Source organism: Stenella coeruleoalba, assembly GCF_951394435.1.
Source record: "Stenella coeruleoalba genome assembly, chromosome: X".
In the NCBI taxonomy this organism is placed as follows: Eukaryota; Metazoa; Chordata; class Mammalia; order Artiodactyla; family Delphinidae; genus Stenella; species Stenella coeruleoalba.
The window spans coordinates 88,887,928-88,909,589 of NC_137152.1; the positions used below are offsets into that span (position 1 = coordinate 88,887,928).

At 40.0% G+C, this 21,662-nt stretch overlaps 1 protein-coding gene across 4 annotated transcripts; it reads left to right on the forward strand.

Annotated features, from left to right (window-relative positions):
* The first annotated feature begins 12,585 nt into the window (after positions 1–12,585).
* Positions 12,586–19,589, forward strand: NXT2 (nuclear transport factor 2 like export factor 2). Of its 4 annotated transcripts, none has more exons than XM_079910898.1 (5): positions 12,586–12,650; positions 13,601–13,679; positions 14,654–14,740; positions 16,329–16,473; positions 17,371–19,589. In XM_079910898.1, exons 2-5 carry the CDS (start codon positions 13,665–13,667, stop codon positions 17,550–17,552), a joined length of 429 nt encoding a protein of 142 aa, XP_079767024.1. In that variant the 5' UTR covers positions 12,586–12,650; positions 13,601–13,664; the 3' UTR covers positions 17,553–19,589. The 4 variants fall into 4 exon arrangements, with proteins under 4 accessions (XP_079767024.1, XP_079767025.1, XP_079767026.1 ...); XM_079910899.1 differs by lacking the exon at positions 12,586–12,650 and adding an exon at positions 13,462–13,478; XM_079910900.1 differs by lacking the exons at positions 12,586–12,650; positions 13,601–13,679 and adding an exon at positions 13,813–13,928.
* Positions 19,590–21,662: the final 2,073 nt, after the last annotated feature.

The following is a 21,662-nucleotide window of genomic DNA, read 5'->3' on the forward strand; positions in this document are numbered from 1 at the left end:
TTCGTAAAATGATGGTGATATCAAAATGATACCCTCTAGGGTTCTGGCAAGGATTGAATGGATTACTGTACATAGTGCACTTAGGACAGTGCCTGGCATTTAGTAAAGACCATAAACACATTTGTTCTTCTTTTTGCAAACCTCCAAATCTTGGCATGCCCCAGAGCTTAGTCCAAGAGCCTCTTCTCTTTTCTAGCCACACTTCCCTTATGACTCTTAAGATTTCTTCCTCCTATGACACTTATTTTCCATTACCCTGTTTTGTTTTCATCAGGGTACAATCTGAAATTATCTTATTTATTGTTTTGTTCATGTTCTTATAATCTGCCTCCCACACTGGAATGTAAGCTTCAGGAAAGCAGGAGTTAGTCTTGTTCATTGCTGAATCCCTAGGGGCTAGAACAGTACCTGGCACAAAGTCGATGCTCAGTAAATATTTACTGAATGAGGGCTTCCCTGGTGGCGCAGTGGTTGAGAGTCCGCCTGTCGATGCAGGGGACACGGGTTCGTGCCCTGGTCCGGGAAGATCCCACATGCCGCGGAGCGGCTGGGCCCGTGAGCCATGGCCGCTGAGCCTGTGCGTCCGGAGCCTGTGCTCCGCAATGGGAGAGGCCACAATAGTGAGAGGCCCGCGTACTGCAAAAAAAAAAAAAAATTACTGAATGAGGGAATGAACTCATCCAAGAAAGTGGCAGATATAGAATTCAAACCCAGGTCTGACTGAGGCCAATGTCTATGCTCTTCATCACCATGCTGCACACTATAATAGCCAGGAGACTAGACAGGGGAGAGTGGATGGAAGAAACATTTAAGAAGTAAAATAGACGTAACAGCAACTGATTTGGTAGCAGTGGAAGTAGGAGTGGGACAGAGTTGTGAGTCAGATATGACTTTGAGATTGAGGCCTGGATGACACTGAGCTGTAGATGTGGGTGTCATCTGCTTACAGGAAATAGCTGAAATTACAGTAAATACCTACAATTAAGGGAATTGGAGAAGGAAAAGGACAAGACAGAGAGAGGGAGGAAACAAGGAGAAGGGACATATTAGGGTTCCAATACGAAATGGATGACACACTCAAAATAGGAAAATTCAAGGAGGGTTTAATAAAGGGATTGTTTACAAAGATATAGGCAAGGGTGTGGCAAAACCACAAGGGATAACATTATACGTTGGAGCTGTTAAAACCCCTAGGTTGGAAGGAATGAGGGAAGTGATTACCAGAACTCACAAAGATTCATGTAGAAGAACCACTCTGAAAAGAATTGTGACCTTTGGTAGACTAAAGAACTAGCTCTAGGTGATCCTACAGGAAGGAGCTGGGAGTAATAAATAGCCTAACCTCACTCCCCCATCTCTTTAGGATATCCTGCCATGGACTTCCAATAGACATATCTAACTAGAAATTAACTAAAGGACAGGGATCCTGTTGATGTAATCCATAAAGGTCAGCCTCCCAGGGATTAGCGCAGAGTGAAGAAAAGTAGAGGAGTGCATCTGGAGGAGCAAGTGGAAGCTATCCAATACAGTCCACTCCTCATGCCCCCCAGTATCCACTCATCATCCTTCATCTAGGTGAAGATTTTGTTTCACAAGCACAGGATCAAAGTCCCACCAGCTACTGTATGACCACAGGGTGATGTGAATCCAGTCAAATTTCCACGTGAAACCTAAAACAGTGGTCACCACTACTGCTTTTTACATAGGGTGGTGGGGATCAAAATAGGGTTAAAAAAATAACATAAAACATAGCAGCTGCAATCTCTGGTTTTTGTAGTTTGCTTAAGATAATAATCAAAGCTGCCTTCTTCCACCACCCATTCTATATTCCCCTTTCCCTCTGCCAGCATCCAGGCTAGACCAGGTTCTTAAATTCATGGGAAAACCAAGTTCTTTATGTCTATAGGATGTGAGTTCGTTATGGTATTATCTATATTACTGGGTTGCTTCAGTTTCCATTTGTCCAATATAATTGGGCAAAGGAGTGTAATAAAAACTCAGTGAACCATCTGGGTTCCAAAAATAGTCCTCCTTTCTCCCATTGTGTGTCAGTCTCAAGTACTTGAGTCCCATCACATTCAATCCTGAATCCTGGGAGAGTACACCTCTGTCAATGTATTTGCCTTGACCAAACTTACATTTCCTTCCCTTTGATCTAATAAATTTAGAAAGTGGTAAATATATGAGTAAGCCAAAATAAACAGTGAATGCATAAAACAATGTCTAATTTATGGGGTCAAAATACAGAACAAAAACTCTGGTCAATAAATACCTATAAGTCAGAACAGGGCAATCTGAGTTAAAGTGTTCTGTGGTCCTTGCATTGTTTGGGAGAATGGCAAATACATTGATTTACTTTAAACTTTTTTTTTTTTTTTTTTTTGCTGTACGCGGGCCTCTCACTGTTGTGGCCTCTCCCGTTGCGGAGCACAGGCTGCGGAAGCGCAGGCTCAGCGGCCATGGCTCACGGGCCCAGCCGCTCCGCGGCATGTGGGATCTTCCCGGACCGGGGCACGAACCTGTGTCCCCTGCATCGGCAGGCAGACTTTCAACCACTGCACCACCAGGGAAGGCCTACTTTAAACTTTATTAAATATGCTTGTTAACATTTCTAGGTAACCACTAAAAGAATAAAAACATAGCATATAACTTCCAAATAGAAAAAGTAGTTGAGATAAACAGACACATTTTAAAATATCAATCCAAATGGAAGCAAGAAGTAAGGTAGCGGAAGAGAAACAAGAGTAGCAGGACAATGAGAAATATCAAAGTGAGAGGTTAGAATGTATAATTAAATCCAAATATACCAGTAGCCATAATAAACATAATAGACTAACCTCTTCAGTTGAAGTCAAAAGCTGGATGGGAAAAAAGACTTCCAATCACAGCAGTAAGGGAGTAGCTTTTAGCAGACTAACTTTCCCACTGGAAATAATTATAAAAATTACACAAAATACATATTTTTAAAAGTGCTTGGGGCTTCCCTGGTGGCGCAGTGGTTGAGAGTCCGCCTGCCGATGCAGGGGACGCGGGTTCGTGCCCCGGTCCAGGAAGATCCCACATGCCGCGGAGCGGCTGGGCCCGTGAGCCATGGTCGCTGAGCCTGCGTGTCCGGAGCCTGTGCTCCGGAACGGGAGAGGCCACAACAGTGAGAAGCCCGCATACCGCAAAAAAAAAAAAAAAAAAAAAAAAAGTGCTTGGAGATGTTGACAAGCAAACAATACAAGCAGGACCTTATATGCTACACTCCTTAAATACAGGATGCATATATGGTTGAAACAAAACATACCAAAACTTATGGGATGCAGCAAAAGCAGAGCTACAACGTGGATGAACCTCAAAAACATTATACTGAGTGAAAGAAGTCAGCACAAAAAGTCCTGTATAATATTATATGATTTTACTGATACGAAATAGCCAGAATAGGTAAATCCACAGAGACAGAAAGCAGATTGGTGGTTACTTGGGGCTAGGAACAGGGGGAAATTAGGAGTAACTACTTAATGGGTACAAGGTTTCTTTTGGGAGTGATGAAAATGTTCTGAAATCTGATAGAAGTGGTGGTTGCACAACATCGTGTATATACTAAATGCCACTGAATTGTTCACTTTTCCCCTCAGCTTTATTGAGATATATTGACATATTACATTGCATAAGTTTACGGTGTACAATGTGATGACTCGATACAGGTGTATATTGTGAAATGTTTACCACAATAAGGTTAGCTAACACATCCTTTACTTCATGTAATTACTGTTTTGTTGTGGTGGTGCTGGTGGTGAAAACATTAAAGCTCTCCTCTCATAGCAACTTTTAAGAATATAATACAGTATTGTTAACACTAGTGACCGTACTGCTCACTTTTAAATGGTTAATTTTGTGTTAAAAGAATTTCACCTCGGGCTTCCCTGGTGGCGCAGTGGTTGAGAGTCCGCCTGCCGACGCAGGGGACACGGGTTCGTGCCCCGGTCTGGGAAGATCCCACATGCCGCGGAGCGGCTGGGCCCGTGAGCCATGGCCGCTCAGCCTGTGCATCCGGAGCCTGTGCTCCGCAACGGGAGAGGCCAAACAGTGAGAGGCCTGCGTACCGCAAAAAAAAAAAAAAAAAAAGAATTTCACCTCAATAAACAAGAGAGATTTTCAAATAAAAGTTGATTTTTTGCCAGCAGATGCACACTACAAGAAATATGAAAGGAGACACTTCAGGTGGAACGAAAATGATCACAGATGGAAGCATGAAACTTCAGGGAAGCGCAAAGAGCACAAACTGTTTAACAATGATAATGTCTTGTAGGGAGTTTTGTATTGTGATAAAATATACATAACGTAAAAATTAACTCGCATAGGGTTTTTACATACATAGAAATGAAATATATAACAAAGATAGCACAAAGGATGAGAGGTCAATAAATGGAGTGAAACTGTTATATGGTTCTTACGTGTTCAGCAGATGGTAAAAATACTAATTTAAGATGGACTGGAATAAGTCAAGGATGCATATTATAATCTGCAGGGTAACCACGAAAGGAATTATAAAAGAATATACAACTAAAAAGTAATAAAGGATAAAATAGAGTAATAAAAATATTTTAATAATAAAAAGGCAAGAAAGAAAAACTAAATAAAGAATAGACAGAACAAATAAAAAACAAATAGCATGATGGTAGCTATAAGCCCAACTATCTTCAATAATTACTTTAAATGCAAATAGACTAAACACTTCAATTAAAATACAAAGATTATCAGACTGCTTTTTCTTTTATAGAAAAAATGCAACTACATGCTGCTTAAAAGAGACTCAGATTAAATAACAGATACAGAAAAGTTAAAAGTATAAAGGGTGGGAATATATACAATGCAAACACCAAAAGAGAAAGCCAAAGCAGTTGTATTTAATGAGGCCAGCAGAACACTGATACCAAAACCTAACAAGGACACAACAAGAAAGGAAAAATGCAGGCCAATATCTGTCATGAAGATAGATGAAAAAATCCTAAACAAAATATTAACAAAAGGAATCCAGCAATGTAGGAAATGAATCATGACTAAGTGAGGTGTATCTCAATAATGAATCTTGCTTAAGTATTTGAAAGTCAACCAATGCAATTTATTATATTAGCTGAATAAAGGAGAAAGCTGCCAATACTTGCAGGACAGGTATTTGATAAAACTCAACACCCGATCATTATTTTAAGAAAAAAAAACATACACACCAAACTAAGAATAGAAAGGGACTTCTCTAAATCAGGGGCATTTTTTAAAAGCTAGCGTATTATTTAATGATGAAATATTGAACTCTTTTCCCCTCAGATCAGTTTACTTGTCCATTCTCCCATTGACTGACATTTGTGTTGTTTCCATTTTGAAGCTCTTATAAATAACGAATGAACTACTGCTAAAATGCAAGAACTTGGATGCTCTCACACTAACGTTGAGTGAAAGAAGCCAGATGTTAAAGAGTACATGCTATATAAATCAATTTATATGAAGTTAAATAACTGAAAAAATGATCTATAATCATAAAAGTCATTACAGTGGTTACCTTTGGGGAATATTGACTGAGAGGGGACAGAAAGGAGCCTTCTGGGACACTGGAAATATTCTGTTTTGATGTAGTTAGTGGTTAGTTATATGCGTGGATACTTTTGTAAAATCCATTAAGCAGTACACTTAAACTTTATGAACATTACTGTAGGTAAATTATATATCATTTTATTTTTATTTTTTTTGTTTGTAGATTTTTTTAAACATCTTTACTGGAGTATAATTGCTTTACAATGGTGTGTTAGTTTCTGCTTTATAACAAAGTGAATCAGTTATACATATACATATGTTCCCATATCTCTTCCCTCTTGCGTCTCCCTCCCTCCCACCCTCCCTATCCCACCCCTCTAGGTGGTCACAAACCACCGAGCTGATCTCCCTGTGCTATGCGGCTGCTTCCCACTAGCTAGCTATTTTATGTTTAGTAGTGGACTTGAGGATATGGGGAGGAGGAAGGGTAAGCTGTGACAAAGTGAGAGAGTGGCATGGACATATACATCATTTTAAAAGATTATCAAGCCAAAAAAAAATAGAGCTATATGCAATTTACAAAAGACACACCTCAACATAAGGACTCAAAAGGTTAAAAAGAAAATAATGAGAAAAAGTTTTGTCAAGCAAATACTAACAAAAATTTTTGTAGATCTATGTTGATATCAGGAAAACATATACTTAAAGGTAAAAAGAATAGAGAACAGTTGAGTGACTGCATTAAGCCCCTAGCAACATTTTCTTTCCTTTCCTTTTTTCTGTGGCAGGGGGAGAACTTTTTGTTTTGTTTATTTTTACTGAATACATGGGAGCAGAAAAAAGGTTGGAACTAGATGGCAGGGAGAAGGTAAGAAAAAAAACATAGGTGTTTAGTATGAAGGAGACTTCTCAGATAGAGCCAAGTAAGATAAGAAAACTTGCAGATCTTAGTTTCTCATCTTGTTAATTAAACGTATGCCCCTGTCTGAAGCTTACATTATGATGTCTTGACAATGATAATTCACATTTTTCTAAGAAATTTTCAGACTGTTTGAGCCAGAATGATAGTGGGACTTCCCAAAACCTGAGAGCTCAACCAATACAAAAGCCTTATTGTACGTTTTGCTTCTGAAAATAATTACTTGAAGAAAAAGTTTCCAGCAGAGTTGAAAGACTTGTTCTCTCCCGAAGATAAGACTTGTGAATATCCCATAAAGGAGGCAACTGAAAAGTAATGAGGTGAAAATGGATTATTCTCTCATTTCAATCATGACAGGAAGAAAAAGTTCCCTTTATAAGAAATTAGGTCACATCTTCACTTCCTTCAGAATGGATTCAGAATGAGGATAATAAAAAAGAATGAAATTTCATTTGGTCATTCACTTTTTACCACCTACTCCATGTAAGGTTTTTACTCAATACCTGTGGTATGAGTGAGTGTTTAATGTATGAAAAACACATAAGGTTAGCCACAGGAACTTAAAACCTTGTAAAGAATATAAATATATAAATAATAAAAGGCAGACTTTTGTTATTTATTTATTTATTATTAATGTCTTCAAAAAGATATGCATAAGGGCTATCTAGGCAGGGTTTCTGGAATGCCAGTGTGAGGACCTCTGTAAACCCACCCCTCCATAAAAGCAATAAAAACACTAGCAAAAACTGTCAAAATTAATTTTTCAGAACTCTAGAAATTAAGCAAACACTTGCAAAATCTGAGGAATACTTATTCAAGAAAACCTGCTGAACATCCATAAAGACAGCAGGGTTTGTAGTGTTATAACTTGACCTACTCACCTATTCCCATACCCCTCTCTACAGCTCCACAGTAGTGAAAAGACAATCCACAGAATGAGAACAAATGTTTGCAAATCAGGGACTTGTATCTAGAATATATAAAGATACTTAAAACTCAATAATAAAAAGACAAATAACCTAATTTTAAAAATAGACAAAGGATCTGAATGTACAGATTCCAAAGAAGATATACTAATGACCAATAAGCTCATGAAAAGATGCTCAGCGTCATTAGGCATCAGGGAGATGCAAATCAAAACCACAGTGAGATACCGCTTTGAGCTCACTAGGATGTCTATAATTAAAAAGATAGACAATAACAAGTGTTGGTGAGGATGTGGAGAAATTGGAACCCTCATGCGTTGCTAGCGGGATTATAAAATGATTCAGCCACTGTGGAAAACAATCTGGCAGTTCCTTAAAACGTTAAACATATGTTTAAAAATGAGACAACAGGACCAAAATGGAGTTGCTTATGCTAAGCCTCATGTCACCAGACCAAGACTTAATTACAGTTTGGGCTCTCCCAAAAATGGAATATTAAACCAATCAATCAAGAATCACCTGATCATCACTAGTTAGGTAATCTGCCTGACAGACCTCAACCATCCCTAAAGGAAACTAACCTTGCAATAACCAACTCGTTTTTTTTACCTAGTATAACTTCCTTATTCCTGCTCCCTTCCGACTATAAAAGTCTTACATTTCATATAGCTCTTCGGAATTTGTTTCTATCTGCTAGATTAGATGCTGCACAATTCATGAATTGTTGAATAAAGCCAGCAAGATCTTCAAAATTTTACTGAGTTGAATTTAGTTTTCTAACATATAAATTACAATATGATCCAGAAAGTCCACTCCTAGGTATATACCCAAGACAACTGAAAACATGTCCACACAAAATGTTTATGGAAGAATTATTCATAATATCCAAAAAATGGAAACCACCCAAATGCCCATCAATGGATTAATGAATAAATAAAATATGTTATAGCCAAACAGTGGAATATTATTCTGCAATTAAAAGGAATGGAGTACTGATACATGCTACAACATGGATGAACTTTGAAAACATTATGTTGAGACACAAAGAACGACATTTATACAAAATGTCCAGAATAGGCAAATCTATTGAAATAAAAAGTACATTGGTGGTGCCAGGAGCTAGGGTGAAAGAGGAATGGGAAATGACTGCTAATGGGAAAGTGATTTCTTTTCAGGGCATTGAAAATGTTCTAAAATTTCGTGGCGATGCTTGTACAATTCTGTGAATATACTAAAAACCACCAAATTCTACACCTTAAATGGTCGATACGCATTGTATCTCGATAAAGTTGTTTTTAAAAGCACTACTTAATGTGAACAGGCCAAAGGTACCTGGCTAACTTAGCCGGTAGAGCAGGAGACTTAATGTGAACAGTCTGGTTGCCAGTTAGAGACCTGAGAAGAGACTGACTGCTCACATCACTTCCCTGATTGGTCTAGACTAGTCCTTCTCAAGTCAAGAGCAAGGCGAAGGTTGAGATAGGGATATTGGTAACTCCAAAGAGGTTTATTTCCATTAGGTCTACACTTGACCAGGAGAAATGGCTGCACAGAATAGCCACAGCAATCCTAATCAACCCAATTTATTGCTCCTACAGTCTGCTCTTCCAGACCCCCCAACCATCTCCTGAACTGTACTGATGCCTCTCAACACACCAAAATTTATCTAATCTGTCCCAACTTCATACTCTCAAATAGGGGGCTGGCCGCATAATCTCTGCCATGGGTAGGAAAATAATATTCCTCAAGCAGGGACTGTACACCAGGCACTGACTCATCTAATTCCCACAACAATGTTATGAAATATGTATTAACATTATTATTTCCATTTTATAGATTGGGAGACTGAGGTTAAGTAATTTGGCCAAGGTCACAGAGCTGCTCAGTGGCATGGCCAGGATCTAAACCCAACTGGTGCCAACAACAATTTATTTAACCAAGATGCCATTCTATGTTCCAAGAAAAGCCCTTTCACACCCTTCCTAATCACTCGCCCCACTTTTTGCCCATGTGCAGTTATTTAGTGAAGACCAATTCTGTGTTTTATTCACCTGGTTCCCATTTGCCCCCCAAACATAGTTTTCATATGGTTTAAATTCATTGCTCTGACCAACCAGAGCCCAACAGCGCGTTTTGTGTTTGTTACCAAACCAAACATGGGTCCATTTGCCCGACATGCAGCGAAGTCAATCTACTGACACCAGGTTGTGGAGAAGGAAAGTACAGTGTTTACTGCAGGGTCAAGCAGGAATGGGTAGCTCATGCTCAAAAGGCCCAAACTGCCAGACAGCTTTCAGGGAAGGGTTTTTAAAGGCAAGGTAAGGGAGAGGGTCTCAGGGTGCCTGATCAGCTCATGGACGTTCTTCTGATTGGTTGGTGGTGAGGTAACTCGGTGGTACTTTGGAAGTCAACACCAACATCATCAAACTTCTGGCTCCAACTGGTCTGGGGTCTACATGTTGGTGGTCAGCAGTTAACTTCTTCTACCTGATGGGGGTTTTAGTATCTGCAAAACAACTCAGGATATTATCTATAGCCCCTAAGGAGGAACTAAAGGTCTTTGACTTTGTTGTATGGCTACATTCTTATTATTTTGTCTTACCTGACTGTTTTCCTTTGTTTCTTTATTTCTCTGATTAAATTTGTTCTTTAGAACACAGGGAAGGGGGACTTCCCGGTGGTCCAGTGGTAAAGAATCTGCCTTCCAATGCAGGGGACGCAGATTCGATCCCTGGTCGGGGAACGAAGATCCCACATGCTGCAGGGCAACTAAGCCCATGCGCTACAAATAGTGAGCTCGCACACCTCGGCGAGAGAGCCTGCCTACCGCAAACTACAGAGCCCATGCGCTCTGGAGCCCATGTGCCACAACTACAGAGCCCACATGCCCTGGAGCCCTCACGCCACAACTAGAGTGAGAAAACCCACATGCCACAACTAGAGAGAAGCCCACGTGTTGCAACTAAGACCCGATGTGGCCAAATAAATATTAAAAAAAAATAACTCAGGGAAGGCCTAGGATGCTAAAGCTTTTCTACAAACAAGAGGCAGGAGACATAGGATGTTTTGTCCCCAGGAAAGCCCCTCAGGGTCCTGCTTGGTTTCATGTTATCAGTTTACCCAACCTCCCATCCTTGTAGCACATCAATAAAAGTGCACAAAATTCTGTGCAAACATTCAGTGCAAAACTCTAAGCCTTCTCTTTACCTCTAGCTCAGTTGTCGCTTTTCAGTGTTCCCAATGCTCCTCTAGCCCCCAGCACTATTGCCCCACACCAACAGCCACTCCTCATAGCCAAAGGACAGGTCACATCTTCTGGGGTTCTGGGGACATGAAATGAGGGAAGGCTTCATGGAGGAGGCTGTACCTGCCGTGGTCCCTGAAAGGCAGTTGTAAATGGAAGGAATAAACATTCCAAAATAAACATAGTATAAGCAAATGCATGAATAGCAAAGTGTCTAAGAACAGAGATTCTGGGATCAGACAGCTGTGAGTTAAAATCCCAGCTCCACTAGCTGCGTCACCTTGGCCAACTTAACCTCTGTGAACTTCAGTTTAAATTCTTAAAAATGTAGATAATATTTCCCTCTCCAGGGGTTGTGAGGATTGAATGAAATCATAATAAATCCAGACACATTCTAAGCTCTCAATCAAGAAAGGCAATTACCTATAAAGCAATAAACATGAGTCACTTTTGGTAAACAGCAGTTTAACAGCAGTTAACTTTGCCAATGTTGGTGAATAATGGGAGAGAAGTCTGGAAGGGTAAACTCAGACCAGACCAAGATAGGTCTTTAGAAGATTAGGAGAATTTTGGAAAAATCAGAATAGAGCAATCAAAGTCAAAGTTTGTGTATAGAGGAGAGAGAGAAAGAGGGGAGTGAGAGAGAGAGAATTTCTTTAGAGAATGGGCAGAGGGCTTCCCTGGTGGCGCAGTGGTTGAGAGTCCGCCTGCCGATGCAGGGGACAGGGATTCATGCCCCGGTCCCGGAGGATACCACGTGCCGCGGAGCGGCTGGGCCCGTGAGCCATGGCCGCTGAGCCTGCGCGTCCGGAGCCTGTGCTCCGCAACGGGAGAGGCCACGACAGTGAGAGGCCCGCGTACCGCAAAAAAAAAAAAAAAAAATGAATGGGCAGAGGGCTTCCCTGGTGGCGCAGTGGTTGAGAGTCCGCCTGCCGATGCAGGGGACACGAGTTTGTGCCCCGGTCCAGGAGGATCCGATGTGCCGCGGAGCGGCTGGGCCCGTGAGCCATGGCCGCTGAGCCTGCGCTCCACAACGGGAGAGGCCACAACAGTGAGAGGCCCGCATACCGCAAAAAAAAAAAAAAAGAAGAATGAGCAGAGGGCTTACCTGGTGACGCAGTGGTTGAGAGTCCGCCTGCCAATGCAGGGGACACGGGTTCATGCCCCGGTCATGGAGGATCCCACGTGCCGCGGAGCGGCTGGGCCCGTGAGCCATGGCCGCTGAGCCTGCGCGTCCGGAGCCTGTGCTCTGCAACGGGAGGGGCCACAACGGTGAGAGGCCCGCGTACTGCAGAAAAAGAAAAAGAAAAGAATGGGCAGAATTGGGCAAGTTACTTGGAACTCCTCTGTAATTCACTGTTTTGTTTTTTGTCTATGACTCCCAATTACACTGTGAGCTTCATGAGGGTATAGATCATGTCTATTTTGCTCACCACTGTATATCCAGAACCTTGCACAATGCCTGACCCACAGTGTGCGTTCAATAAGTATTTGTTGAATGAAGGAATGAATTATGGTGATGGCGGGGGAAGACACCAAAAAAAATATTCCAAGAATTCAAGCATAGATGACTGAAAGAATACAGAAGATTAGAAGTGCAGAGGAAATAATGCATTTAAATTTTGGACTCCCCGAGTTTGAGAAGCCTGTAGTGCGTTCCGGTGTTCATGCTTAGGGAAATTCAACACTTAGAATTGGAGCCCAGAGAGGAGGTTGAGGGCGGTGCTGGCGACGTATTGAGACTCAGTAGCAAACAAGTAACGATTGAGACCACCTCAGAGGAGTGCGGTTTCAAGCGGAAGTCGCCACCGGAAGTGACGCCATAAACGGGGCTCAGAGCGGGGCGCAGGGCATGCTGGGAAGTTGCAGCCGTTAGAGCCTGAGGAAACTGAGGAGAGGCCGACACGGAAAGTTCGGGTTCAAGTATGAGAAAATCCAGCAGCAGCTCGTCGTCTCAAGGAGACAGAGAAAGACACCAAGGAGACAGAGAAAGACACCAAGGAGGCAGTGGTGATGTTTTTGAGCAGCCACACACCAGCCATGGGCGGTAAGACTGTCGAGATATCGGGTTTGTTGGGGACTTTGAGATGAGCGGTTTTGAAGGACACTGGGGAGTCGAGTCCGGTTGAAGTGGTAAATTGCTTGAGCTTGAATCCCAGTCAGTTTGTGACCCTAAGCAGGTTACTTAATTACTCTGTGTCTTAATTGTATAACAGAGATGATTACCTCATAGCGTTATTGTAAGAAGTGAATATGGGGTTCAAATGCTTAGAAAAGTACCTTGCTTGCGGTCACCACTCGGTAACATTTTAAATATTTTTAGAGGGTGCGTTGTGGAAGGTGGTGAATGGCCCTAGAGACTAATCTTCATTTGAGGTCTGCAAGACCTTTCAGAATAGAACTAAACGAACCTTTTCCACAGAATAGTGCCAAATCAAAATAGTGAATGATTTTAGGACTACTACTGAGAGGCTGGGGTTTAATTCGGTGAAGATTGATTTTTCCAGAAGGCTCCAGAACTCTAAGCAGTTTGTCTACCAGGCATGTGCAGTACGGTTGCACGCTTTTCCCCAAGCTTCACCCTTTTTTCCGGTTAGCTACAGGTCAGGCCGGTCTCCTAGCGTTCCTCGCTGGTGTTCACCTAGCCCTGGCCCCACCTCCTGGAGCAAAGGAGTCTCCCCATTGGACGCCTTAAATAGGTCTTTTTTTTTTGCTGCCCTTGGGCATGTTGGAGAAATGGATACTTTTGTTAAAATTGTCCAGCTGCAAAAGCAGAGTGTTTTTTTCTTCCAAACGAAGTTAATAAATATCAAACGAGTGAATACATAAGGCGGATGGGAGGGTATGGTCGGAACTGAACAGAATTGAACTTAAGGTTGGTACATCGGGGTCCTTTTAACAGCGGACCGAGTTGCTTCCGGGAGAGAATGGGCGGGCAGAGAATTCTGTGGGTTTGGCGGGTTTCTCTGTCTTCCTAAGTATTTGATCGTCCCGCAGGCAAGAGAGCAGGACACGACGGGACTCAGGGAATCCGGCGGAAGAGGCTGCTGGCACCACCCCGATGGCCAGGCCCATGGTGAGTGCCCCGGCCGCGGCAGGGTGCCCGGGCGCGGGCGGCTGAGGGGAGGGGTTCTGGGGCGGGCTGGCTGCTTGTCACGTGGTCAAGCGGCGAATCAGGGTCCAGCCCGCCAGGCGCCGGGGGCGGGGCCCGCTCTCTGCAGCCCCCACTATCCCCCCGACCGCCCACCTCCAGGGCCGTGCAGTCGCTTTTCCGATCCTGGAAAGGACCCTGAGATGGGAAATAGCGAGAGTCCGGAATGTTGGGGTCTGTTGCTTATGGCTTGTAATCTTTTCTCGATCTAAATAACTTTAAGTTGCCTGAGACAGAAACGAAACTAGTTCTTAATTCAGGTAATAGGCTGGGCTGGTAAATGGCTGGGGAAGAAAGTACTTAATCTTCCTGAAGGAGAAAACCGCAACAGCATTTATTTGCTTCGGTTTTAAAATCCTTTACAAACGCCGGTGAATTTTTACGTAATGTGAGGACGTTTCCTAGGTACCTAGCTTTTCAAACAAGTTCATTGAACTTATTCTATTTTTTTTCCCACTCAACTACTTTTGAATAACTTCTCGCTTGTTTCCTAATTTATTCAATGGCAATCCGCGCCCGCCCCCCGCCCGCCCCGTCTCTCTCTCTTTTTTTTTAAGGTTCAGACTGCATAATTTTTATTAAGGTAAATGTTTTGTAAAATACTGGGAGCCTAAGGTACCAGTTGCCACGCAAAGATTATAAATTTATATTTAAAGTAAGAAAAAAAGTGAAATTGACTAATCAAGGATGAATATTTCCTGAAGATACATTCTTAAAAATAATGAAAATTGGAAACTTGAGCCCTAACGTTAAAAATGTCCAAATTTATGTGGAAAAATGTGGACTGTGTATGGAGCTACAAAGTGATTGAAATAAATCATCAGCTTTTGTTGGTGATTTTGTGTTTGTGAGGGGTTGGAGGGGTGGTAAAGTACACTTTAATGAAATTTTTCTTGTAGGATTTTAAAATTTATGTAGATCAGGCATGCAAAGCTGCTGAGGAATTTGTCAATATTTACTATGAGACAATGGACAAGAGAAGACAGGTGAGTGTTATAGACTACTACTCTTTATTAAATACCAGTTCTTTCTTTCTTCTTTTTTTTTTTTTCTGATCCAGCCATTCATCTGACTTGCATAAGTGATAGCTGTGTTCCTTAAAAGCACATTGCTTAAGGAGGGGTTGGTATGGCATTATGGAAGTGTGGACTCTGGAATCATACCCCAGCTTTGTGTTTGCCAAGCTCTGTGACCTTGGGCAAGTTGCTAACCTCTCTTAACCTCATTTTATTTTTAGGGTGGTAAATGGGAATTAATTTAACTACTGCACTTATCATGGGACCCAATGTATATTTACTTAAATATGTTACATTTTTTTCTTCCATTGTATAACCAATATGGTTAAAATAGTATTCATGCTAGTGAAGGGGGTCTGCATTACAGGGGACTGTTCCCTGATTTGCCCCTTTAAATTCATATATTAATTGATAATTTTCAATTAAAGCTCACAGCTGTAGCTGGCACTCACAAGCAGAATCTGCATGGCTTGGATACTTTTAGTCTTCAGCAGAGCAAGTTCTGACTTCATCAGCTTTTTTCATTGTGATTTATCCCTGAGCCACATCTTCTAAGTAACTATTTTAGTATGTGCTGGAGAGTCTTGCCTAGGTCTCTTATCGGAATAGGACTATGATTTAGAGAACTTTGTCTATGCTGTAGGTACAGAAGTTAGTATCTCTAAAAACTATTTTGTTAAGGCAGAAGATTAAAAAGTTCTTGATACTGACGTTCGATGACAAGGGACAGGGGCAAGCGATGTAACAATGGACGCTTATTGTGCCTTGGTGCCTTCAAAGACAAAGTAGCCCCCCAAAAAAGGAAATAGTTCATTTCCAGAGTCCAGATATGTGTTGGCCCTTTAAATTAATGAAAGTTAAATTTTAGAGCTAAGCAAATGTGTCCTGTGACACACTAAATTCCTGTGACTGACTCCTGGGACTAAAAAGTTAACTCTAGAATTCTGCCTTATTTGAGCTTTAACTTACTTGACTTATCAAAGACTCTGCTTTAGCAAGTACTCCTGATTCTTTTGAACTAAATATGCTATTTCCATAGTGGTGAAAGGAACGAATGCTTCCTAACACATACAACATGAAATGGTTCAAACATTAAATAACTCACATGTATATAAACACTAGGATTGAAGTGTACAGGTAGGGCCTGATTGACAGGTTTGTTAATTCACAGAATTAGAAAAGGGAGGGAGATTAAAACTGGTTCGGGGCTGCATGGGCTTGAAATCTGTGATCATTTAATTTATTTTAATACAGAGAGCAAAACTAAAAAAAAAACTCTTCCAGTTTGATACACAGTTTTCTCAGTGTGGCTAAAGTGAAATATGAAAAAAAAAGTATTTAGCTAGTTGCCTAGTTTATTAAAAGCAGGATAATGTCTATTTAAAGCCAACGTTGTAAGGCACATACCTTGTTGACACAGTCTTCCCATGAGAGGGGGCAAGGGAAGGAGAGATGGAGGAAGAACAATAAAAATGTTTAGATACTACCTGTAACCTTTCAATCCATTTCTATAAAATACCCAGAAACAAAAAACTTTCCCTTTTTTCTTTCTTTTTAGGCACTAACCAGGCTGTATCTGGACAAGGCCACCTTAGTATGGAATGGAAATGTTGTAACAGGGCTGGAAGCCCTAACTAAGTTTTTTGACCTGTTGCCTTCTAGTGAGTTTCAGGTCAATATGCTAGATTGCCAGCCAGTTCATGGTAAGATCATGGTCTTTTAAGATACTTCCTTTGTTTTCCTTTAGTGAGCAGTGAACTTTAACACCAAAAGCAGCTAGCCACTTTCAGTGGTAGAAATAATTACTTTTTTGAGCAAATTAAATATGAAGAATTTAGCTGTCAAATCAAACTTTTAGTCTTCCTTTAGATGTATCTCTCTCCAGAGGACCACTAGTAGGTTTTGGTGGATTGAGTGATTATGGCTTAGTAAAAGTCATGTGACAAATTGAGCCTTAATATGATTTTTGTTAATGGAGAGGAATGACTATTTTCCCTAAATAAATTGTTGCCTTCTGTACCTTGAAATGTCTCCAGAGAAAAATTATACCTTATCTCTGATTAATGTGTTTTATTATCTTACAACCTATTAAAATTTCACAGAAATTCACTCTGTTATGTGAAAGGATGACTTTTGGCAAGACAGAATTTGATTCAAGGTAGTAGATTGATGCAGTTTATAAGATTAACCTCTAGGTGGGGTCCTAAGCATCTTAAGTAGTAGTTGAGTGTGATTTTTTTTTTTTTTCTTTATGGTTCTTGAAAAGAAAGCTTAAGAAGCAAAATACGACAAAACTCTTTTAGAAACCCAATGAAATATTAATAAATACAGCAACCAAATGGTCCTATTCTAGATATAAGCTTTTTATTTTTAAACTTTAGAGCACCCAAAATCTTTCTGGACTGAAAATAATGTTAATATCTTTGAAATGATTATTGAGTTTTCTGGCTTTGGGTGCACATGCTCAAGATAATGTGCAAAGTAAAGAAAGTTTATGAAACTTTTTTTAGTGTTAAATTTTAGGCAGTGTAGTTTAAACCTGAAAATCTGCTTACTTAGAGAGAGAATCCAACCTCTTCTCTTTTTTTGTGTGGGTGAAGAGCAAGCTACTCAGGCCCAGGCTACAGTTCTTGTGGTGACCAGTGGAACTGTGAAGTTTGATGGAAACAGACAACACTACTTCAACCAGAACTTCCTGCTGACTGCTCAGTCTACTGCTGACAATATCGTGTGGAAGATTGCAAGCGACTGCTTCCGTTTTCAAGATTGGGAAAGTAGTTAAAGGGGACAAAAGTCCATTCTCTTTTGGTCCATTAGTTCCAGCAGTAGAAACTTATAAGTAGTAGTTCATTGCATTGTGGAACCATTAAAAACTAGTATGTGCTGAAATTAAATTTCTTTAATATTTTTTATTCCTAGCGGCACCTTTTCTAGCAGCTGCCAGTTTAGATCATTGCCCTTAAGAGCTTTAATGTTAGTTTTCTACATGCCTTATATATGTTTCACTAATGACATTCTTACAGTAACATTAAACCCATGGTCTCTGTACTAATATACTCACTGTGAGCCCAGTGTATTGCAAAAATGAAATCCCTTTATAGTACTGTCTATGGGATATCAGCACAATGTAACTCTCTGGGAGGAAGTGGAGTGGGTTTTTTTTTTGTTATTAGGCTAATTTTGTAGTACAACATGTACCTATTTTTGGTAAACACTGGTAATGCAGTTTAAATATGAGGCTTTTTCAAATCAGTTCAATGAACACATTACTAATTTAGGTTTACATAAGTACTCTGACATACTAGAATGGCATGTAGGGATGTTTAGTAGTCTTTTTATGTTAAGTAATGTAGGTGTTTTTTTTTATGTTGGCATGTTTTCTTAAGTGAATTAATCTTCTAGAGAGGTGTAAAATGTTCTCGATTGATACCTGAGTGTTAGATACACTCAGTGGCTTAAAAGCAAAACTTCTTAAGAAAGCTTTTTCTTGGCAGCTCCAGGTCTATAACTTTAGATAGTGAATCGTAGTAGTACTAAGAGCTTTAATGGGAGAATGAGAAGTGAGAAGTGTAGAGATCCGAGGTTGGGCAAAAGCAAGGCGGGGTGGCCAAGTGGTACACTTTTGGTACTTGTTTCTACCTCCTAAAAATGTAGCCTAATTTTAGGATTTAAGTCATTAGTAAGTATCCTAACCAAATGGTCATGAAGGCCACTTTTGTTCTAAGAATTATTTTTAAAGATTTTTCCAGTTCACCTCACACTTATCACTAGTATATGTCTCAGTTTGTTCAAGAACTTATGGGGGTAAAATGTCAGCAATAAGCCTGACCCTCCAACAGGGTCTGACAGGAAAGTTGGAAACAAAGCCATCACTCCCTCTTTGGGACCCTTAACTTCTAAGTCTTCCATGTGAACTTCAGGCCAAAAGTCTCCTATGTACTACCCACCCCCAAAGTGAGTGATTTGTTCTCTGTGTTTACACTGTCAACTGCATGGTCTTTTTACTACTTAAAGTTAAAATTATTTAATCTTATGATTTGTTCTTCCATATGGCATTGAGCAAATAGAGCTGTTATAAAACATGTTCCTATTACGTGGCTAACACTTTGTCTTTTTAGAGAAAACAGAACAGCAGATCTTCATAAGCCCATAAACTTCAAAAGAACCAGTTGATTCATTTTATGTCTCAACATCTAAAGAGAAAGAAATCTAGCTTTGGTTTTTGGTTAAGCTTTAAGTGTTTCTCCATTCTTGAATTTATTGTTTTCATGTTTTTACACTAGGTGTGCCAGCTTTGTTTCTACATTGCAACTCAAAGTTAATGTTTCTTGTCATTTAATTTGAAAATTGGTGATTCATTTACTCGTCGCAAACTACACATTGCATTTCTGATACATTAGCAAAATAGAATTAAGTAGAAGGGGATGGAACTGCAATTTAGACCACACCTTCCTACCTTCTTGTAGTACTGACTAAACTTTACATATTATATTCTACTCAAAGTAAGTTTACTCTAATTTTGGATTGGCTTTTTAAAACCACAGCTTTAGCAGCAACAATCAGATTGCCCACATATTGCCCTTTCCCTTAAGAGGAAGAGTTTCAAGTAAAAGCTGCGTATAACAAGCAATAACTGAAATGAGTGGTTGTGTACTGTTTATGAACTCAGTGTTTTAAGAGTTGTATATTAACTGCTTTTTCCAAATTCTGTATAACTTTTAAATGGCTGGAACTACTCTTATATGGACTAGACTGTATTTTTGACATGGACATATTTTTATAACTTGAAAAAAATAAAATTTGCCTTGTTAGAGTTTTCTCAAGCCTGGTTTAAGGTCTCTTGATTTTTTTAAGGCTCCAGAACAGTTGGTTGTTCCTTTTTACAATATAACGTTTTTAAAAAAATTTTAAGTTAGAATGTTGAAAACAATGGTTGACAACTTGGACTTTGTCTTTTCTCTAGTCTACCTCGTTCTTCCTCTTTTCCTACCAAATATTCACATTCCTGAGATCACCTGTTTGAAGTAATAGTGACGTTTTTGGTAAAATGTTGGAAATTTCAACCTTGAAAAACTAGCCAAAATACTATATCCAGAAGGCAGTGAAACCAAAAGTTCATTTTCAGAAAAAAAAATGGTCCCATTAACTTTAATTCTACATTAAAAATATGTCAACAGACACTTGAGGAGTGAGAAGAGGCAACAGCCTTTAAAATCAGCTCCTGTATTTCATCTCTTCAGTGAGGCACGTATTTTTCACAATTTAATATCCGTGAAATTGGTGTATTTTAAACTGATGCTAAAGCATACTTTAATTGGCCTTTTTTCTTTTCTCAGTGGTTCGTAAAATACTGATGAGTCTTACAATTGATGGCATCTTAGATTGATGAAATACAGTAATGAATTTTGCCTAGATAAAAATGGTTAGGAATCTACTTCCGTGTAAATTTGTAGGCATTAGTGGAAGGAAAAGACTAAGCTTAAGAGGCTAATGACTCATGACAAACTCTGTCACCAAGTTATTTGCATTTCGTGTCTAGCTCATAAGGCTGGAAGAGCTGCAGACCTTATTTAAGCATGTAAGTGCTTTGGTGAATCGGAATCAGCATTTTCCTAGTGTTTGGAAATTTCCTAGTAATGTATGTAGTGTGTCTAAAAAGATACTCCCAATGAGGTTCAAGGGTAAATGCAGTGTTTGGTCAAGGAGCAAGAAGTCAAATAAAGCCAGGAAGGTACCCTGAGTTCTTTTATTCTGGAACGTTGCTGGATTGACTTGCCCGAAATTACTAATGTAGGAAATTTGTTAGCAGGGGACTTCATGTGCTGATTTTTGTTATAATTTGATTTAATATAGGATAGAAAAGATAAGCATGGTTGTGCTTTAACATAATCTTACATATTTAGGGGGAGATGGTAGGGCATATTTAGCTTTTTTATTTAACAGTTGTCTCTACAATAAAAATATTTCATCAAAACACTTGCTACCAAAAACAAAGCAAAACAAAACAAAACACTTGCTACCAAACTCTGCTGTATTAAATATTTGCCCTTCTTTGTCAAATGCATCTTTCTATACAAAAAATTGCTCGGTGACTATCAGTGGGCTCTATACATCAGTCTTGCTTCCTAGAGGAGCACTAAAAGGGAACTGTGGAATATTGTTGGAATAATGTGTCAGATGGAGAGTCTTAGGATACAGACTACATCTGGGGTTGAAGTATATATACCCTCTAGATCCGTGGTTTTCAAAGTTTTGCTCTAACCCACAGTAAGAAGCGTAAAATGTCACAACCCAGTATATAAAACTCATGCTTACTACTTGCAATGTGTTTCTACCATTTTCTACTTCATTTTATTAATTTTTAAAAATGCTGTTCATAGCCTGCCGAATTGATTTTTACAACTTCCTAATAGATTGTACCAGCAGTTTGGAAAGCATGAAAATAGAGGAAGCATAATATTTTCACCACCACTTTCTAGTGGGTGGGGCGGGTAGGGTCAGCTTCTAAAAAGCAGTGTCGTGTCAGTGATGTCACCTTGGCTTAGAAAAGATCAAAAACTTCCTCTCAGGTATGTTGTATTTGTGGAGGACCATGAAGGGCAGCCCTGTTTTCCTCCCTTTCCTTATCTTGTACCCGAAGTTCAAAGCTAAGAAAGCAACTGTTTAGGCTAGTCTTTAGGCAGAATCTGGGAATAGGATGTGTGGCAATGAAGTTGAAACAGGAAGGAGGCTGCCCTGTTTCAGATGTGGAAGCAGAGAACTGAGAAGGCATTCCAGCAGAACCATTTTTGAACATGGTTTCATACCACGTGCACTGTATTTTAGCCTATTTTAAGTGAATTTCATATGTTTTTTCTCTTTCCCTCCCTCCTTGGACACCCCAGACATCTGC

What these genes read in the sequence shown, in the direction of transcription:
- NXT2 (XM_079910898.1), top strand. An exon ending in CAATGGACAAGAGAAGACAG is followed by an intron (nt 14,741 to 16,328) that starts GTGAGTGTTATA and finishes CTTTCTTTTTAG; the next exon opens with GCACTAACCAGGCTGTATCT. An exon ending in AGATTGCCAGCCAGTTCATG is followed by an intron (nt 16,474 to 17,370) that starts GTAAGATCATGG and finishes GTGTGGGTGAAG; the next exon opens with AGCAAGCTACTCAGGCCCAG.